Source organism: Nyctibius grandis, chromosome 4 (assembly GCF_013368605.1).
Source record: "Nyctibius grandis isolate bNycGra1 chromosome 4, bNycGra1.pri, whole genome shotgun sequence".
In the NCBI taxonomy this organism is placed as follows: Eukaryota; Metazoa; Chordata; class Aves; order Nyctibiiformes; family Nyctibiidae; genus Nyctibius; species Nyctibius grandis.
Window position 1 is genome coordinate 86,991,641 of NC_090661.1, and position 16,260 is coordinate 87,007,900.

General features: G+C 38.1%; 1 protein-coding gene across 1 annotated transcript; it reads right to left on the reverse strand.

Annotated features, from left to right (window-relative positions):
* Window positions 1–1,853: 1,853 nt before the first annotated feature.
* Window positions 1,854–16,237, reverse strand: CEP55 (centrosomal protein 55). The gene is made up of 8 exons (XM_068399615.1): window positions 16,055–16,237; window positions 14,044–14,328; window positions 10,042–10,107; window positions 9,104–9,245; window positions 6,690–7,003; window positions 4,687–4,758; window positions 3,708–3,833; window positions 1,854–2,060 (listed from the first exon to the last, which is right to left on the reverse strand). The coding sequence occupies exons 1-8, from the start codon at window positions 16,235–16,237 to the stop codon at window positions 1,854–1,856; spliced, it is 1,395 nt and encodes a 464-aa protein (XP_068255716.1).
* Between the last annotated feature and the right edge of the window lie 23 nt (window positions 16,238–16,260).

Here is a 16,260-nt window from a genome sequence, read left to right on the forward strand (position 1 = left end):
TGCACTAGAATGTCATTTTGGTATTTTTCAACATATACCACACAGATGTTGTGTATAAGTTTATCACTAAGGTTTTTTTTGTGCTTAGGTGTAATATTTAGCAAGCAGGACTAAATGCATTGTTAAAGGTCAGAAGAGGTGCTGGAATGAACAAAACTTTTTATAGGTTATCACATTCTCAACTTCATGAGTCTCCCTTTACAGTACCAGCTTCTAATGAGAAAGTGTTTTATACTAATTTAAGAAAGCCTTAGAACTACTGAAGAGAAGACTGCTGGCCTGTAGCAAGCAAACGTATTTCATCTATAATACATAAAAGATCAGAATTTCCTTTTGCAGAAACTATGCTGAGTATGCAACTGGGAATAGAATACTAGCTGATTAATGTGTTCTTAAAAGACAACTAACTTAAACTTCCAAAAGTAGTTTAATTAGAGATTAAAATTATTAGGCTGCAATGAAAAGCACAGTTATTATCCTGAATTTAAAAGATGTTCAGAAAGACAGACATGAAATTAAGACAGCTTCCCTCATAGCAAAACCTTGAGATTCTGCAGCATAATTTCTCTTTTACTCATTAGTTCATCCTATCTTTGGTCAGAAAACCTGTTGCTATAATTGAGCCAATTGTCAAACAAAGATTAGCCTAAGACATGGTCAGTGAAATTGAAAAGTGGATAAATAGTGGCTAATGCAATCGATTTGGCAAAGATATTTCAGATATAAAGATAATAGCTTTTAACATTTTCTTTCCGTCTCGCAAACACTGGATTTAATAGATAACAACATCACTTGATAGTACAATAGTTATTGAAAACAACTTGGAAAACACCCTCATATTTAAGAATAATGTTTAACCATCAGAGGTTAGGGTAAACATTATGGGATAAACGCATGCCGTTTTGCAGCAAAGCATGATGGAAAAAGCTGATACTAGCTAGCAATCAGATCAGTGTACCAGAGAAAGAGAGACCTTGGGTATTTCACAGTCCTCAGCAAACCATGAACTTGTAAAAGCAGCACATTAATCTTAACTACTGTATCTTTGTAAAGTTTCCTCACGTTAATAATTTTTGTGGAAGAAACTGCTTGTTGGACTTAACTACAGGTGCAAGGAGCAAAATACTAGCAACAGATCCAGGTTTACAGCAGGTGCTAGAGGAAAATAATACTGTGATTGCAAATCATTTGGGAAGAGCTTAAACCTTGGTCAGCATTTTTATATGAGCTCTAAGTCACCCCTGACTGTGGTTCAGGAAAACAAGCTACTTACGATTGATGTTTTCAACATGAACCTTAAGCAGCAGAGACCTCTTACCATGACCTTCCTGAGTTTTAATGTATCAAGATGGTGATACATTACACATGTATGTGATATAAAATATGTGTATATATACACTATACATATACACACACACCATGTATATATATAGTGCACCTGCTGGGGCCAAAAAAATCTTTTGCAGCTATTACTGTCAGTTCAGGTACAAACACAGTCATCAGGATTTACCAACCAAGAACTGGATATGCCAAACATTAAAATAAAGTCTGACACAATAGGTGTGTTTTTACTGTCCTCATTTTTAATAGTGCAAAAAAATAAGTCAGTAGTTTACTAGTTTAAGATATTCCTAATTCTAAAAATATTTCCATTTGCAACCAAAAATGCAGTAACTGTTTTTTGCAAAAATGTCAGGTAAAATATTTGAGGCCAAATAAATTACTATAATGTTTTTGTGGAACTAAATTATAAAACTAGTAGTCCTGTATACAACCTTAAGAAAAAAAGCTTTAAAAAGAGAAGAGCAAATTGGCAGTGCGTATAAAGCAAATATAGTAAGTCCACTTGGAGCTCAAGCTGTACAGAAGTCAATATGTGCTAGTAATTCTCTATGCTGGCTTGTTGCATACTGCACTTTACATCTGGGGCACTCGAGAAAACTTTCATCAAGAAGGCTTGAATGTTTCAGGGAAGGACTTCTGTCATACGTGGTCAGCTTCTCTTCAAACGCAGCTTGCAAATCTTCTTGTGGTTCCATACGTCCAGATTCCTGGAGTTTCTGGAAAAGGAGGACGCTTTAGTGTGAGACTGGGGCATGCACGTGCTGATCAAATACTGCAGGAAAAAATTTTAAGGTTTGATAGCACACAAGCCCTGTGTGTGTTATAGCACTACAGGTAGAATTTTAAAGATAGCTAAATGCAGTTATGCTACTTGTGTTAATAACAGAGGGCCTATTGTACAATTCTAACACCACATTTAAATTAGATTGCAGGTAGCTTTTCTGCAGACTATTTAAGACAGATTTGCCACAATGTCTGTCTGGGAATCCTTCCCCAACCATCCTCCTAGCCACTCACACACTATCTTTCCTTAATAAAATGATGCCTCAGTCCCCTCTATGTAGGATGCTGCCTAGTTACCTTCCCAAAAACTGCCGTAATTTTCTCTTCTCCTCCTGATCTCCTGCATGAAGTTTCTGTGTGTGAAGGCTGTCCCTAACTGTAAAAGACACCCAGTTGTCTATTTGACAGCTACTCCTCCAGCTTCTTAGCACAGAGGAACTCAAAGCTGTAACTTCCCTGCTCTGCCCAAACTTCTGCTTTACTCCCAGCAGACAGAAGGTTTTCCAGTGGCCTCCCCTGGCAGCAGCAGCAATGCCAATCATAGCAAGCAAGGCTCTTCCAGGGGCAATGCATGAATGAACAGAAGTATCTCAGAATTCATTCCATTCCCTTCCTCAGTTGAGAAAATACTTCCAAGTTGCATACAACTAAGAGGAAGAGCAGTTTGCCAGAGTCACAGAAGGATTCCTTTCATCTACAACTTCTTAGGAGCTTTTGCATTTATCTTCTTTGTAAAAAGCAGAGCAGCCCCAGACCTGATCTAATGAAGGACACAAATATCTGACTTCCATTTTGAACCTCATTTAAGTGAGTCCAGAAATGCAGTTTTGACACTCCTATTCAGCTATCACCTAATCTTACAAGATACCTTATCGTAGAGTTCCAAAAGCACCAACAGTCAAAATGCATTTCTGCTGAAGACCAGGGCAGTCCTGGATATGACACAGCAAAACAGATCAATGGCTTGCTTAATACTTAATCCTTCCCTACAAATTTCTCTATTAAGACTAGGGCTCAAATCTAGGTGGCTTTCTTTGGGCTTATATAATAAGCAGCAAACAGACCATGGCCCTCACAATACAACAAATGTCCTTTTTCATTGTAGTAGGGACATTTCATTTTTGGAAATGAAAACCCCAGGTTTTAATGACCCACCCATCCTGTATCAGATGGAGGTGGGGGAAGAATTCAACTTCTGTATTTAAGGATTGTGTCCTGTTCACTAGCCGTAAGTCTGAGTAGAAGCATACTGCAGCTTTGTCATTGTGCAACAGACAAAACTAGATATACATTGTGATACAAAATACAGTTATGTTCCCTGCTCAGGAACCTGACTGTTCTGGACCTCCTTCTGCAGTACTAGTTCTCTGTGCATGGTGTAGAGAAAAGTGATGCCTCACTAGTTGACACAGGGTTCTGCACCTTGGGGCTACATACCTAAAGGATATTACAGCCTACAGTGAATATCTGGTGACATTAACAGAAGACTCACTACGCTTAAAATAAGATCCCAAAGTGAAGAGATATACATTTATGCAAAATCCCTCACTAAATTCACCTGCAAGTTATTCAGTACATACCAGATGTTCCAGACGGGTTATTTGCTCCCTGGCCTTGTGCAGTTCCTTAAGGACTTTGTTTAACTGATGCTGCAAGTTCTGGCGATCAAGCTTTTCATTCTCAAAGTCTGTGGTGCATATCTGGATCTGGCAACACCCCAAAGTGAAAATTAAAGAATTAAAGTCAGAATTATTAAGAACTGGGGAGGGGGAGAGAGAGAGAGAAATATTTCCCCTTTATATATTTAAAGGAAGTTTTAGTCTGCTATCATATCCTAAAATGGGATTTTTTAAAAAAAAAAAAAGTCACTTGTTGCTTTCACTACAGTGAAATTCATACATGCCCAATTACGAAGATCTCCCTTAGCAGAGGTGGAGTTTGAAGTTATTTTTGTTGGAGGGTATTTCAAGCTGTCTTGCAATCTTAAACTGAACATTTTATAAAAAGCATATAGTGCAAGTTCTCATTAAAGATGCCAGTTTCTACTCCAGGATCTTTCTTGTAACAAGACAATTTGGAGAGAAACTATGGGTAACACTGTACACCCAAGCTTAGCAAATAAATATAACTTTTTTTTTCTTCCAATAATATAAATTAGATCTGTAAGAATATACTTGGAAGAAATAAAAAAAATGGAAAAGACAGCAATGCGATTACTTGTATAACTTTATCAAGAGTATATTATAAAACTTAAATGAGCTTATTGGTTTTAGGATGTTTCCCATACCTAATCTGAGGCTGCACAGTTGAACAAGTGATTACGGAGAAAATAGTATCAGGTTTGATCACACCCTCTTACCTGTAAAAGGTTATGAATTTTCCTCTTGACAGACATGTCAAAATTTTTAGAAGCGTCAAGAGATTATTCACAGTTGAATATTCATGTCTAATATTACTTTATTTAATATGGTACTCATTCTTAAATTTGAAAAGTTAGTCTAGAAAGCCTTTGTGCATAATACAGATTAAGTATCAGCACCTTAGCATATAATTCAGTACCTGTTGTTCCAACAAAGCTATCCTAGTGTGTTCCTCCTGCTGTTTGAGCAATGATTTACGAAGAAGTTGCACCTACAAGGCAGAAAAACACTTGTAACAAAACTTTCATATACAACAGTTAATAAGCTTAACAAATAACGAATCAATGAAAGTAAACATTTATATTCCAATGCTAACAGAAAAACCTATGCCTGTTATGCAACAGCCAAACCCAATTCAAATATTTCTAATTCTCTGGGGAAAACCCCAGGGAAACATTATCGTTGCATTGAGCAGGCGGAATGCAGGATGATGTTATAGTTCAAAAAAAAAAAAAAATAAAAAAAATCAAACTGAACTTTCCTGGGCAATTGCTAGGATGCAGACAAAAATATACACACAAAACGTATGTTTACACTAACATGCTATGATGTTAAAAGAAAAACAAGCAGTGTGACTTTTTTTTTTAAAATAGAAAAGAACAAGTTTAAGACTCAGAAAGTACTATACTATAATGGATTAAGTAAACGTAAAAAAAAAAAGTAAAAATATCCTCTGTTATCAGCATGTATCAACTTTTACAGTGAATGCTGCTGTTTGGCTACAAAAAAAAAAAAAAACACACCACCTTTTAATTATTATTAACCAGTGAGAACCAGCCTGTGTTTAAAAAGCTAAACTGTTGTTCCGGTTTTAGCCTACTTTGGTGCCTAGTAAAATTTATTCTCATATTTCAAATTTCAGTTCTACATTGCTTTGTTGTTGACCACAAACTTCTCCAAGTAGCAAGTCTATCTTACTTGGATGCCCTGAGGACAGTCTTTCAAGGAGGACTTTCCAGTTTCTCTTCAGCAGCTATGTGGTCATGATTTCATGTCCAGAATAAACAACAGATTTTTTTTTTTTTTTTTTTTTTGTTAGTGTCACCATGCTGATAGGAATATTCCAAGACACCACTGTAAATCTCCATGTAGGGAAAGTGGCAAAGTCCTCATGAGTATTCCAAACAAAAGGAAGTAAGCACTGAATATTTTTAAGTACAAACATATAACACATACATGTCTTCCCCCATCTCTGATCAGCCAGAGTGGTTAGTCATTGGGCTCAAAAAAAGAAGGAAGGAAGAATTAAGAACTTCACAGATGAACAGAATTATTTTCTTGAAGTCATCGCGGTACTCTCAGAGATGGGCAAGCCCTCCGAACAATTAGAATCTGATGCGAAAGCAACAGAACAGATCTGGCAACAGCATGAACCACACATACTGAATAGCCTGCCTGACAGGCACTTCTTAGGCTTTATAGGGAGTTACAGAACTCTTCTCAGTGGTTTCTACCATAGCCATCTTCAAGACGGTGACAACTTAAGGTCCATCCCTTCCCTTGCTTATCTGGCTATTGCTTTCTAGTGCTCAGGTGTGCCTGCATAGTTATTATCCATGGCATCATACAGAGAACCACATGCAGGAACTCATCTGAATGGAAAAACACAACGAACAAACCAACCCAGCTGCATGGCCACAATGGTTGGCTGGTGGCACTATCCAGGGACACAGCTGCTTGTCCAGTAAGTGTGAAACTACAAGCCCACATGTGTATTTGTAGCAGCCAGGTGACAGCAAATATCAGTGATATGCTATAGTTAGGACCACATGATAAAATAGCCCGTATGGACTAAAATTTTTACCTTTCCTGTTCTCATTTACTGTTAACCTTGAGGATGAACTAGATTAGAATCAATTAAGTATTCTCTCACTTCTCCCTCTTATTTCCCTGGTCCTGTGGGACACAAGTGAACAAGTAAGTTCCTCGTTTAAACAAGAAAATTTCACAAACATTTGGATTTTGATTCCAACCAATATATTAAAGAAACAATTCAGTTTTAACCACAAGGACATGAGTCTAGATATATATAAAGAACAGTTACCAGAGCAAGTGAGTGATGGTCCATTCTGATTAAGTATGACTTTTCAGCTCTCTTGATTCTTTGCTAATGATCTTAAACCTCCAAATGCATCCACTTACCTGACATAAAAGATCTTCAGACTTTTTCTTTTCTTCTGTGAGCTGTCCTTTAATAGTTTCATTTTCTTGTTTTAGTCTCTGCACTGTCTCTCCTTTCATTTTATTTTCATTTTCTAGAGTCTTCATTTCAGCAACCTGTTGCGACTGCAATAAGGCATTTAAACTCATTATTTCTCTTTGTGCTTCTTCATACTTTTTGAATTCATTAAGTTCAGATCTCAGCTGGGTTATAGTGCGTCTTTCAGTCTCAAGATCACTCTTAGCAGTTAGTAACAGCTGGTCATAATACTTTTGCTTTTCCTCTTGTAGGTGACCTTAATGAATCAGAAATAATTGAGATAGTAATGTGGGGAAGAGGAAAAAAAAAAAATCACTTAAAAATCAGAATACCAAATCCTTGACAGCATTTTAAGGCATATTGATAGAAATTGACATTCTAGGCTATTACACAGCTCAGATTGGCACCAAACTTTAGTTAAAACAGCTTTCAATACTTCTAATGCAGTAAAGTCTCCTTCCCAATATAGTTACTATAGTTACTGGAAAACTGCACCTTGGCTTGCATACAGTATTCTGTGCTACAGCCACTTCCTTCACTAACCCTTATAGCAATATTATATCCTTTGCCCTGACTACACAAGCTCTGTGACCCACACATAGTTCTTATATGGCCTCACGCATTATACAGACACCTGAGAATCAAGGCCCAAGGACACTAGATTCTCACTTCCAGATTTAGGCTCCTTAGCCAAGTTTCTGGCATTACTCCCTTTCCAGAGATACCCTGGGGATCTGATGGGCTCTACTTCACCACTGTTGACCAAAGCCAGACTATCCATTGTCTCTTGCAAACTATCTTCTTCAGATTGTATGCCATCATTTACTTCTAAATTGCAAATAAAAGGGACTAGGATAGTTTTTCGAATAAAAAAATGCCTGCTTCTTGGCTAGTGACTGTTACTTAAATGAGAGTTTGAAAAATTTCTGCTTGTCTACCCAATAAAAGCTTAGTAAGTAGGAAAAAAAAAAAAATGAGGCAGTCTGTAGAAATTCAGCAGTAATACAAAACATACCTAAATGCAGAACAAGGAATGCAGAATTTCACAGGCTTTGCTGTTTTTTGACACTGCAAATTTCTTGACTTCGATACTTTTCCTGTTGAAGGCTTACCCTCATTCTTCGAAGTGTAATTTACTAGGTAAAGTTTCTTGCTTGACTGTTCGCCCTCCCCTCGACTATGAGCTAGGCCTTACCTTCTCATTAGCAATACTCCTTTAGAGGGTGATGAGATCTTCAGAGAGATAACAGAGTTTTGCCTCAGAAGAATTTGTCTTATCTACTTTCAACTTGTATAGCTAGGTTCTTCGAAACTTGGATCTCTGCTACTCTCTAGCTGCTTGAAAAGGGAACCTTTCTTATACCCTTACTCCTAGTCTCCTGGCTGCGCTGATGACAAAGCTTTGACTGCAGTAACAGAGTTACATTTCCTGGTGAGCTACTTCAGTCTGCCTCCCTCTAAAATATTCTTCATAGATTTCTAAACAGCACCAAAACAAGATTACGATATTTTACTGTTTTCTGTAAAGATTCAAGCAGTAATACAGAAACCAAGCCAATGCACATGAATTACTAAGTGGTAAGTATCTGTGGGCCTACCCTTACTCCAGATGATGCTAGTTCTATTTAGTGAATTTACCTCGCAGGTCAGTTGCAGCATATATGAAATTAATAACTTGATAATAAGAAAAGCAAGCCAACTCCTTCTGGTTCTTCTGTTCAATGTGATTTTAGTTTTATTCCACATGCTGGTCAAGCACAACTCAAGTCAGTCTGAATGCACAGGACTGAGAGGGTGCTTGTTATTGCAAAACTACATAGCACAGAGGGGAGCTAGAGGTGGCCAGATCCATATTGTGAAACACTCTTTTGGATAAGTGCCAAAACCTACCACAGGTTTTCATGCCCTGTAAGAACTGTTCAGGTGAGTAAACAACGTGGCAGTCTTGAGTCATTTTTATAATATTTATTTTGAAACAAAAAAATTAAAAAACCTCATCCACACCTAGATATAAATCCTTAATGCTTCCATTATGTAGGTTGAAAGTGTACTTTGAAGGATGGGAGACACACATATATTTGCCTCAACACCGTGCAGAGGTTGCTAATAGAGTGTCAAGGCTGTTAAAAACCATCTTTGAAGTAGATAAGAACAAGGAATACTGTCAGTCGAGTAATGTAGATAGATAACAGGAAGCAAAGAAATTTTACGTAACCAAGTTCTACTATTAAGAAACCAAAATGTTGAGAAGAAAGTCTTGATTTTGTTTAATTGTGCTATAATTTGTTTTCGGAAAACAAATTTCTATAGATAATTATGGTTGGGATCACTTGTGCGGAAAAAATAAAGTCAATACCTTCTGAATTGAATTCTTTAGATTCTCGTTGGCTAGCTACTTCTGACTTCTGTTCAAGTTCAAAGATCCGTCCAAGCAGTCCCCTGACATATGCTTCACGTTGCTGGTCATAAAGTAGCCACTGTTGGTTTTTCTCAAGAGCCTTCATGAAAAGGAACCAAAGAACGACAAAAAAGCCTCTGGTAATTTATCAGATTTTAGAAGTATTAGTCATCTTAAAAATTAAAAGTTATATATTATAGAGTTTAAAGATTAGTTAATTCTGCTGCAAATTGTAGTAATCTTCTCTGTACAATAAATAAAACCTATCTTCATTTGGAAAGATAAGTCAGGTTGTTGAGCGTAAGTTAAAATTGCAGCAATATTAAACACCGATTGGCTCATTTCTTGGAATGGGAAAATGACTTGAAATAAAACGGCTTTCATGAGTCATGCCCAGATTATGAAGAATTAACCTTTCAATCTCAAATATAAAATAGAATACAAAATAACAGATGTTGAAAATGGAATAAACTAAAACTGTATCATTGCAACTTAGAGTTTGTAAGAAGGACATAGATTTTATATCTGATTGGATCATAGAATTATTCAGGTTGGAAGGGACCTCGGGAGGTTTCTAATCTAAACTCATGCTATCCCAGGCAGTGTCAGCTCTGAGGTCAGACCAGGTTACTTGGGGCTCCTGTTTTGTCAGGAACCACTTTGTTCTGATGTTCCAAGCAAGGTTTTTCAAAGATGATGGAAATATTGTCTTTTTGCAAGTCTTTTTTTAATTTAAATTATTGTCTTGTCACAAAATAATTTTAAATATTATATTCTAGAGGGAAACATAACCTCTGAGGTCCCATACTACCCCAAAAAATATATGGCAATAATTTATATTCTTATGCATCTTGATACAGATGATTTATATTTGCAATGTTGTACATGAAACTTACATCTTTCAGTTGTTTTTCAAGTTCATAAATATTAGTTGGTGATCCAGTGCTGTTTGTTACAGCTTCCTGCAAAGAACAACCTGTTAGTGTTCTTTAAAACAGATGGTTGAAAGAGTAAAGCTAGTCCTGTATAACTACTAATCTCATATAAATAGCATAAGAATATTTTAAAAATGGAAAACAGATGCATACATATGCCTTTTGTGTTTAAAGTTCTTTATAGTCTTTCTTTTTTTTAAAAAAAAGGATCTAAGTTATATAGAAAACCATTTCATAGATTTAATATAAAATCTCCTGGAAGACACAGGACAAAGATTTACGTTTAATTTATTCTATAATTCTGCAACTCACAGGTACATTAAAACATTTCCTAAGAAGAGTATCATGTGTCTTCTGCTGAACTGCTGTCTTGGAAGACGTGAAGGGTGCAGGAGAGCTTCTGAAAAATGAAGATATTTAGGGTATTATTTAAATACGTAAAAAAGGTGTTTGTTCTATTTTCGTATCCTTGTACGTTTGACAATAAGCTAGACCTATAGGAGTTGTTGGGGAAAGCTAGAGACCTTGACAACTTCATTGGGATAACAGGAGGATTATAAACAACTAGTTAACCATGCAAGCCTGTCTGGAGCCATAAGGACATACTGACTAGTTTTCTGAGACCTGATCCGCAATAGAGTGCTTAAAGTGTGAGTCGGAGAGTTCTTTAGACCCATCTAAAACTAAAGAGCAGTTAAACAGTTATACTTCTTTCATAATCTGACATGTTTATTCACTGCATGAGAGAAAGATTTTGAAATTGTGTAGATATAAGTCAGAGGGAACTCTAAGGAAATAAAAATGCAGCTTACTACCCAAATCCAAGCTACATTTTTCCAGAGTTTTCCTGTGTTTTTTGGAACGTGATTTAGAACAAGCTTTATAGCTGAAAAAACACAGGAGATCTTTGAATGCAATCATTAAACTTTAGCACTTCCTAATAAAAATAGGATTTAGAGACACTACAATTGCTCAGATTCCTATTTCCATAAACGTTAGAACTCTTATCTCAGCAAAAACTTTCTCAAAATTGTCATACAACTGTTGTTTCCATTTCAGAGTATACCTGCTGCTCATATGCCACCTAGCAGTTTCAAGCAGCATTGCTAGACTTGTTTTCAAGTTTTCCAAGACATCCAGTGAAAACATCAGTAAAATTTTGTTGTCCTCTGTTGATAAATCAGTCAAAAATTTAAAAGAAAATTCAGGTTTTAAACTAAAAGATATTTTGGTAGTTCATTGACAAAAATATCATGGAAATCTGTTGAATTAACATAAATTTTAAATTCTCTGACAAAGTTCAGTGTCTCTTGAAATTGAAAATAAACACGTTGCATTTAAAGTAGTATTTCCCAAGATCCTGCATTATTAGAAGTGACACATATATGTATTATCATTGAAAATTAGTAGATTAAGATGTTTTGCTATGTATTTGGCTAAAGCTGGATTTCTTGAAATTACTCAGCTTCCCTGTAGAGCATGGGAAACCGGCACCATCTGCAGGTCAAAAGCTGGAAAAGACTTACGGGCACCTCTCAGACACCAATTTCCCTGTGCTCCTTATTGAGATACTACTGCATTTTCCATGGAACATTAGAACAGGCAGGGGTGGAAAAACAACTGTAGAAAATTAAATGCATTTGTAAAAGCTGCCAAGTACCTGGCACCATACCTATTAACCATTTTAAATGAAAGAATCAACTGATCATTCCTGTCCTATCTTCTGTCACATTGAAGTATTTACCATGTGTGATGCCATGTAAAGTACAGGCAACTAGTTTTAACAACCGAGGAGCAAATGAGGATTCATAAGAGCAGGGAAGTGAAAGATATTCTCATAGAATAGTTTGGGTTGGAAAGGACCTTTAAAGGTCATCTAGTCCAACCTCCCTGCAATGAATAGGGACGTCTTCAACTACATTAGGTTGCTCAAAGCCCCGTCCAACCTGACCTTGAATGTCTCCAGGGACGGGGCATCTACCACCTCTCTGGGCAACCTGTTCCAGTGTTTCACCACTCTCATCATAGACTAGATATAAAGAAGAAATTGTTTAAGTCTAGCCTGTTTTAGTTTAAAACCATTACTCCCTGTTCTATCGCTACAGACCCTGCTAAAAAGTTTGTCCCCATCTTTCTTATAAGCCCCCTTTAAGTACTGAAAGGCCTCAATCAGGTCTCCCTGGTGTCTTCTCCAGGCTGAGCAACCCCAACTTTCTCAGCCTTTCCTCATAGGAGAGATGTTCCATCCCTCTGATCATTTTTGTGGCCCTCCTTGGGATCTGCTCCAACAGCTCCCTGTCTTTCCTGTGCTGAGAACTCCAGAGCTGAATGCAGTACTCCAGGTAGGGTCTCATGAGAGCAGAGTAGAGGGGCAGAATCACCTCCCTCAACCTGCTGGCCACGCTTTTTTTGATGCGGACGGGGATACAGTTGGCATTCTGGGCTGCGAGCGCACATTGCCAGCTCATGTCCAGCTTTTCATCCACCAGTACCCCCAAGTCCATCTCCACAGAGCTGCTCTCAATCCCTTCATCCCCCAGTCCGTATTGATACTGGGAGTTTCCCTTAGCCAGGTGCAGGACCTTGCACTTGGCCTTGCTGAACCTCATGAGGTTCACATGGGCCCATTTCTCAAGCTTGTCCAGGTCCCTCTGGACAGCATCCTGTCCCACAGGTGTGTCAACTGCACCACTCAGCTTGGTGTCATCTGCAAACTTGCTGAGGGTGCACTTGATTCCACTGTCTATGTCACTGATGAAGATACTAAACAGTACTTGTTTAATATCAGGGACACCATTTGTTACTGATCTCCATCTGGATATTGAGCTGTTGACCCTGACTACCCTCTGGATGCAACCATCCAACCAATTCCTCATCCATTGAACAGTCCATCCATCAAATCCATATCTCTTCAATTTAGAGAGAAGGATGTTGTGGGGGACCATGTCAAAGGCCTTACAGAAGTCCAGACAGATGGCATCAGTAGCTCTTCCCTTGTCCACTCCATCATAGAAGGCCACTAGGTTGGTCAGGCAGAACTTGCCCTTGGTGAAGCCATGCTGGCTGTCTCAAATCACCTCCCTGTCATCCATGTGCCTTAGCATAGCTTCTAGGAGGATCTGTTCCATGATCTTCCCAGGCATAGAGGTGAGGCTGACAGGTCAGCAGTTCCCAGGGTCCTCCCTTCTACCCTTTTTAAAAATGGGTGCAATGTTTCTCTTTTTCCAGTCACCAGGACTTCACCTGACTGCCATGACTTTTCAAATATCATTGAGAGTAGATTGGCAACTACATCAGCCAGTTCCTTCATGACTCTGGGATGCATCTTGTCAGGTCCCATAGACTTATGTATGTTCAGGTTCCTCAGGCAGTCACAAACCTGATCTTCTCTCACAGTGGGAGGGACTTTGCTCCCCCAGTCCCTGTCTTGCGGTCCATCCGCTTGAAAGGTGTGGGAAGAGAGGTTGCCAGTGAACACTGACGCAAAAAAAGTTGTTGAGTACCTCGGCTTCTCCTCGTCTGTTGTTACCAGTTTGCCGTTATTAATGCCCCATGTCTCTTCAGTAAGAAGAGCCTTCTCAGTCTGTTTAATCACTGAGCATACAGACCCAAGAAGGGCATAATACCTGCTTAAGCAACAGTAGATCATTACATGTAGTACCACTAGTCATGCCAGCTGCGTGTGAGCTTGAAAAAGGGACCTTGCAGTACAGCATTAAAGAATTCCCTCCCCAGCTGTGTTACCTGAAGTTGGGCTCCCTGACTGTTCTTCATTGAGCATTCAATCTGGATATCATCTCTCTTCACACAAGAATATTACAGCATGCAATACAACTTGTAAGATGATGAAGAATCCATCCTATTTTATAACAGAGACTGTGCTTAATGGGCACAAATTCCAAGTCTAATCTGTTTACAGGTTAGACTTGGAATTTGCAACTACAATGTTTCTTCAGTGCTTACCTGGGATGCCTGAGAAGTACCAGCTTTGTTTTCAAGCTCGAAACGTTTGGCAGCAACAGTGGATAAATTACATTTTAACCGGTTCATTTCTTCCGATAGAGAACGAACTAACTGTTCTTTCCTTTCTGCTTCCTTTGTTTTTTCCTCTAGTTGACTTTGTAACAAGGAGACTTCACTATTCTTGGGTTTGGATCTAAGCTTATCTTTCAGGTTTTGGATTTCTTTGTCCTTCTCTCCGAGAAGATGGTTGTGTTTTGCATTTTCTTTTTCAAGGGAAAGTATTTTCTAAATGAAACAGAATAAACAAGTGACACAAGTGAGTGTCAGTCTATGCAACAAATGCATTAGCAAGTTTACAACAGTTTGAGAAGATACTAACTTTGAAGGTTTCTCTCTTAGCCTTTAATTAGCTGAGAATATTACTTTTTACTCAAAACAGACAATACTAGAGTGATCATCTGAAATATTTCAAGTGATAGTAAAAACAGTCTGAAGTAATGAAACAAGGAAAGAACACAAAGAACCAAATTTCGGACTTAGTAAGTACTCAGTTTTGTATATGAATACAGATCACTACAATAGATGAACCTTAAAGCACAAGCAGTACAAGAACTCTTGAACACTTCCAGTGAAGAAGTTGGTGATACATTTCTTAGTGTTGGTTAGCATATTTAGTAGCTTTTGAGAAGCAGCAGAGCCTTCTTGCAAACTAAATGACAATAAGTGAAGTTACAAAAGAATTATAATAAAGCATTCGGGAGAAGGATCCTGTTTTCCAAATTATCTGGCCTTTTAGTTTCAAAATGTGCTTTAGTAGATATTTCCAACAGGCACTCTCTTTTCAGTAGGCCTCCAGCACAGGTAATTATTACATAGCATTAGTACTGCATTTGAGATACCTCAGGGCTCTGCGTAAACTTCTGTTATGATAGCATTTCATTTTCCATGAGAAAGGTTGATGTTGAAATCCTACATGTTGACACCAAGTCATTAGAAGATGATAGAGAAACTGAAGGAAATTGAATTTTAGAGAGCCTCATTTAAGGAAGTGGTTGAAGACCACACAGTGCTCACTAGAATTAAAATATTTACACCAAATAGTACCTAGTATATCTAAACATGCCGCCTGTGATTTTCCACCTGTAAACTAGGAACTCAATACTAAGTAATCAACACTGAGCAAGCAGCAAACTCCACCAGACACAGGAAATGAGCCAAGAAATTTAGTGACAACGGTACATGAGCTGTCTAGCCATAGCTGGTACTTGGGCTAGCACTTCTCAATTGATGTTGTAGCACAGACACATGAAAAGCCTTATTGTCAGAAGAAGTAGCCTAGAAATATTAGTGTGCCTACTCTCCATTAGTTGTATCCTTTGATAGGTCCGTTTAAACTTTCCCAGTCCTGCTGGGAAGCCTGACAGTAGGTGACTTGGTCACATACTAAGGCTTGAACTTCTTTCTCTGCAACCACAGGCTTATCTTGAATGGATGACAAGGCACGGAAATTGCAGCATCTTAGTTTCTGCTCTTTGGTTGTAATGGAAGAATAATGTGGTGAACTGATTACAGTTTTATTTACCTATAGCCAAGTGGGAGCTTCAGAATATAGTTCAGACAAATACTCAGCGCTTTTTGGCACATTCTTAGGCAACTGTTTGCAAACACAATGCTCTTTGCAGGCAATGCTCGAAATAATTCTCAGGGACCAACTGTTCCAAAGAGTTGGACATGTGAGGGCGGGTCTTAATGGACTAACTGGCACCTTTGGTCTCAAGTCTTTGTATTGAACAACCTTGCCAGATGATTGTAATTTGATTAGCTCAGTCATCGTTAAAAAATATTTGAGAACAAAAATGTCAAACTAAAACAATAGTGACATCAAAGTAAAGTAAGTTTCAAGAGGAAAGATCGGCATCTTTCTTACAGAGTTGGACATTCTCAGACTCATGTTAACCGTGCACAACTAGTACATCACAAACGTTAGGTCGAGTACAAACATCCACCTCACCTCCAGGAGCCCGTTCCTCTCCGGATCAGTCATTTTGCTTTTCCCCTTCACGAGTTCCTCCACTGATTTTCTCAGGGCAGCGTTCTCCTGCTTATACTTCTCGAGATCACTCTCAGGTCTGGAGCCAGCCGCCTTTAAGCCCCACTTGCCAATAGTTATACCTTTGGCAGTCTTAGAATTCATCTTTAAGCACCTATAATAACTAA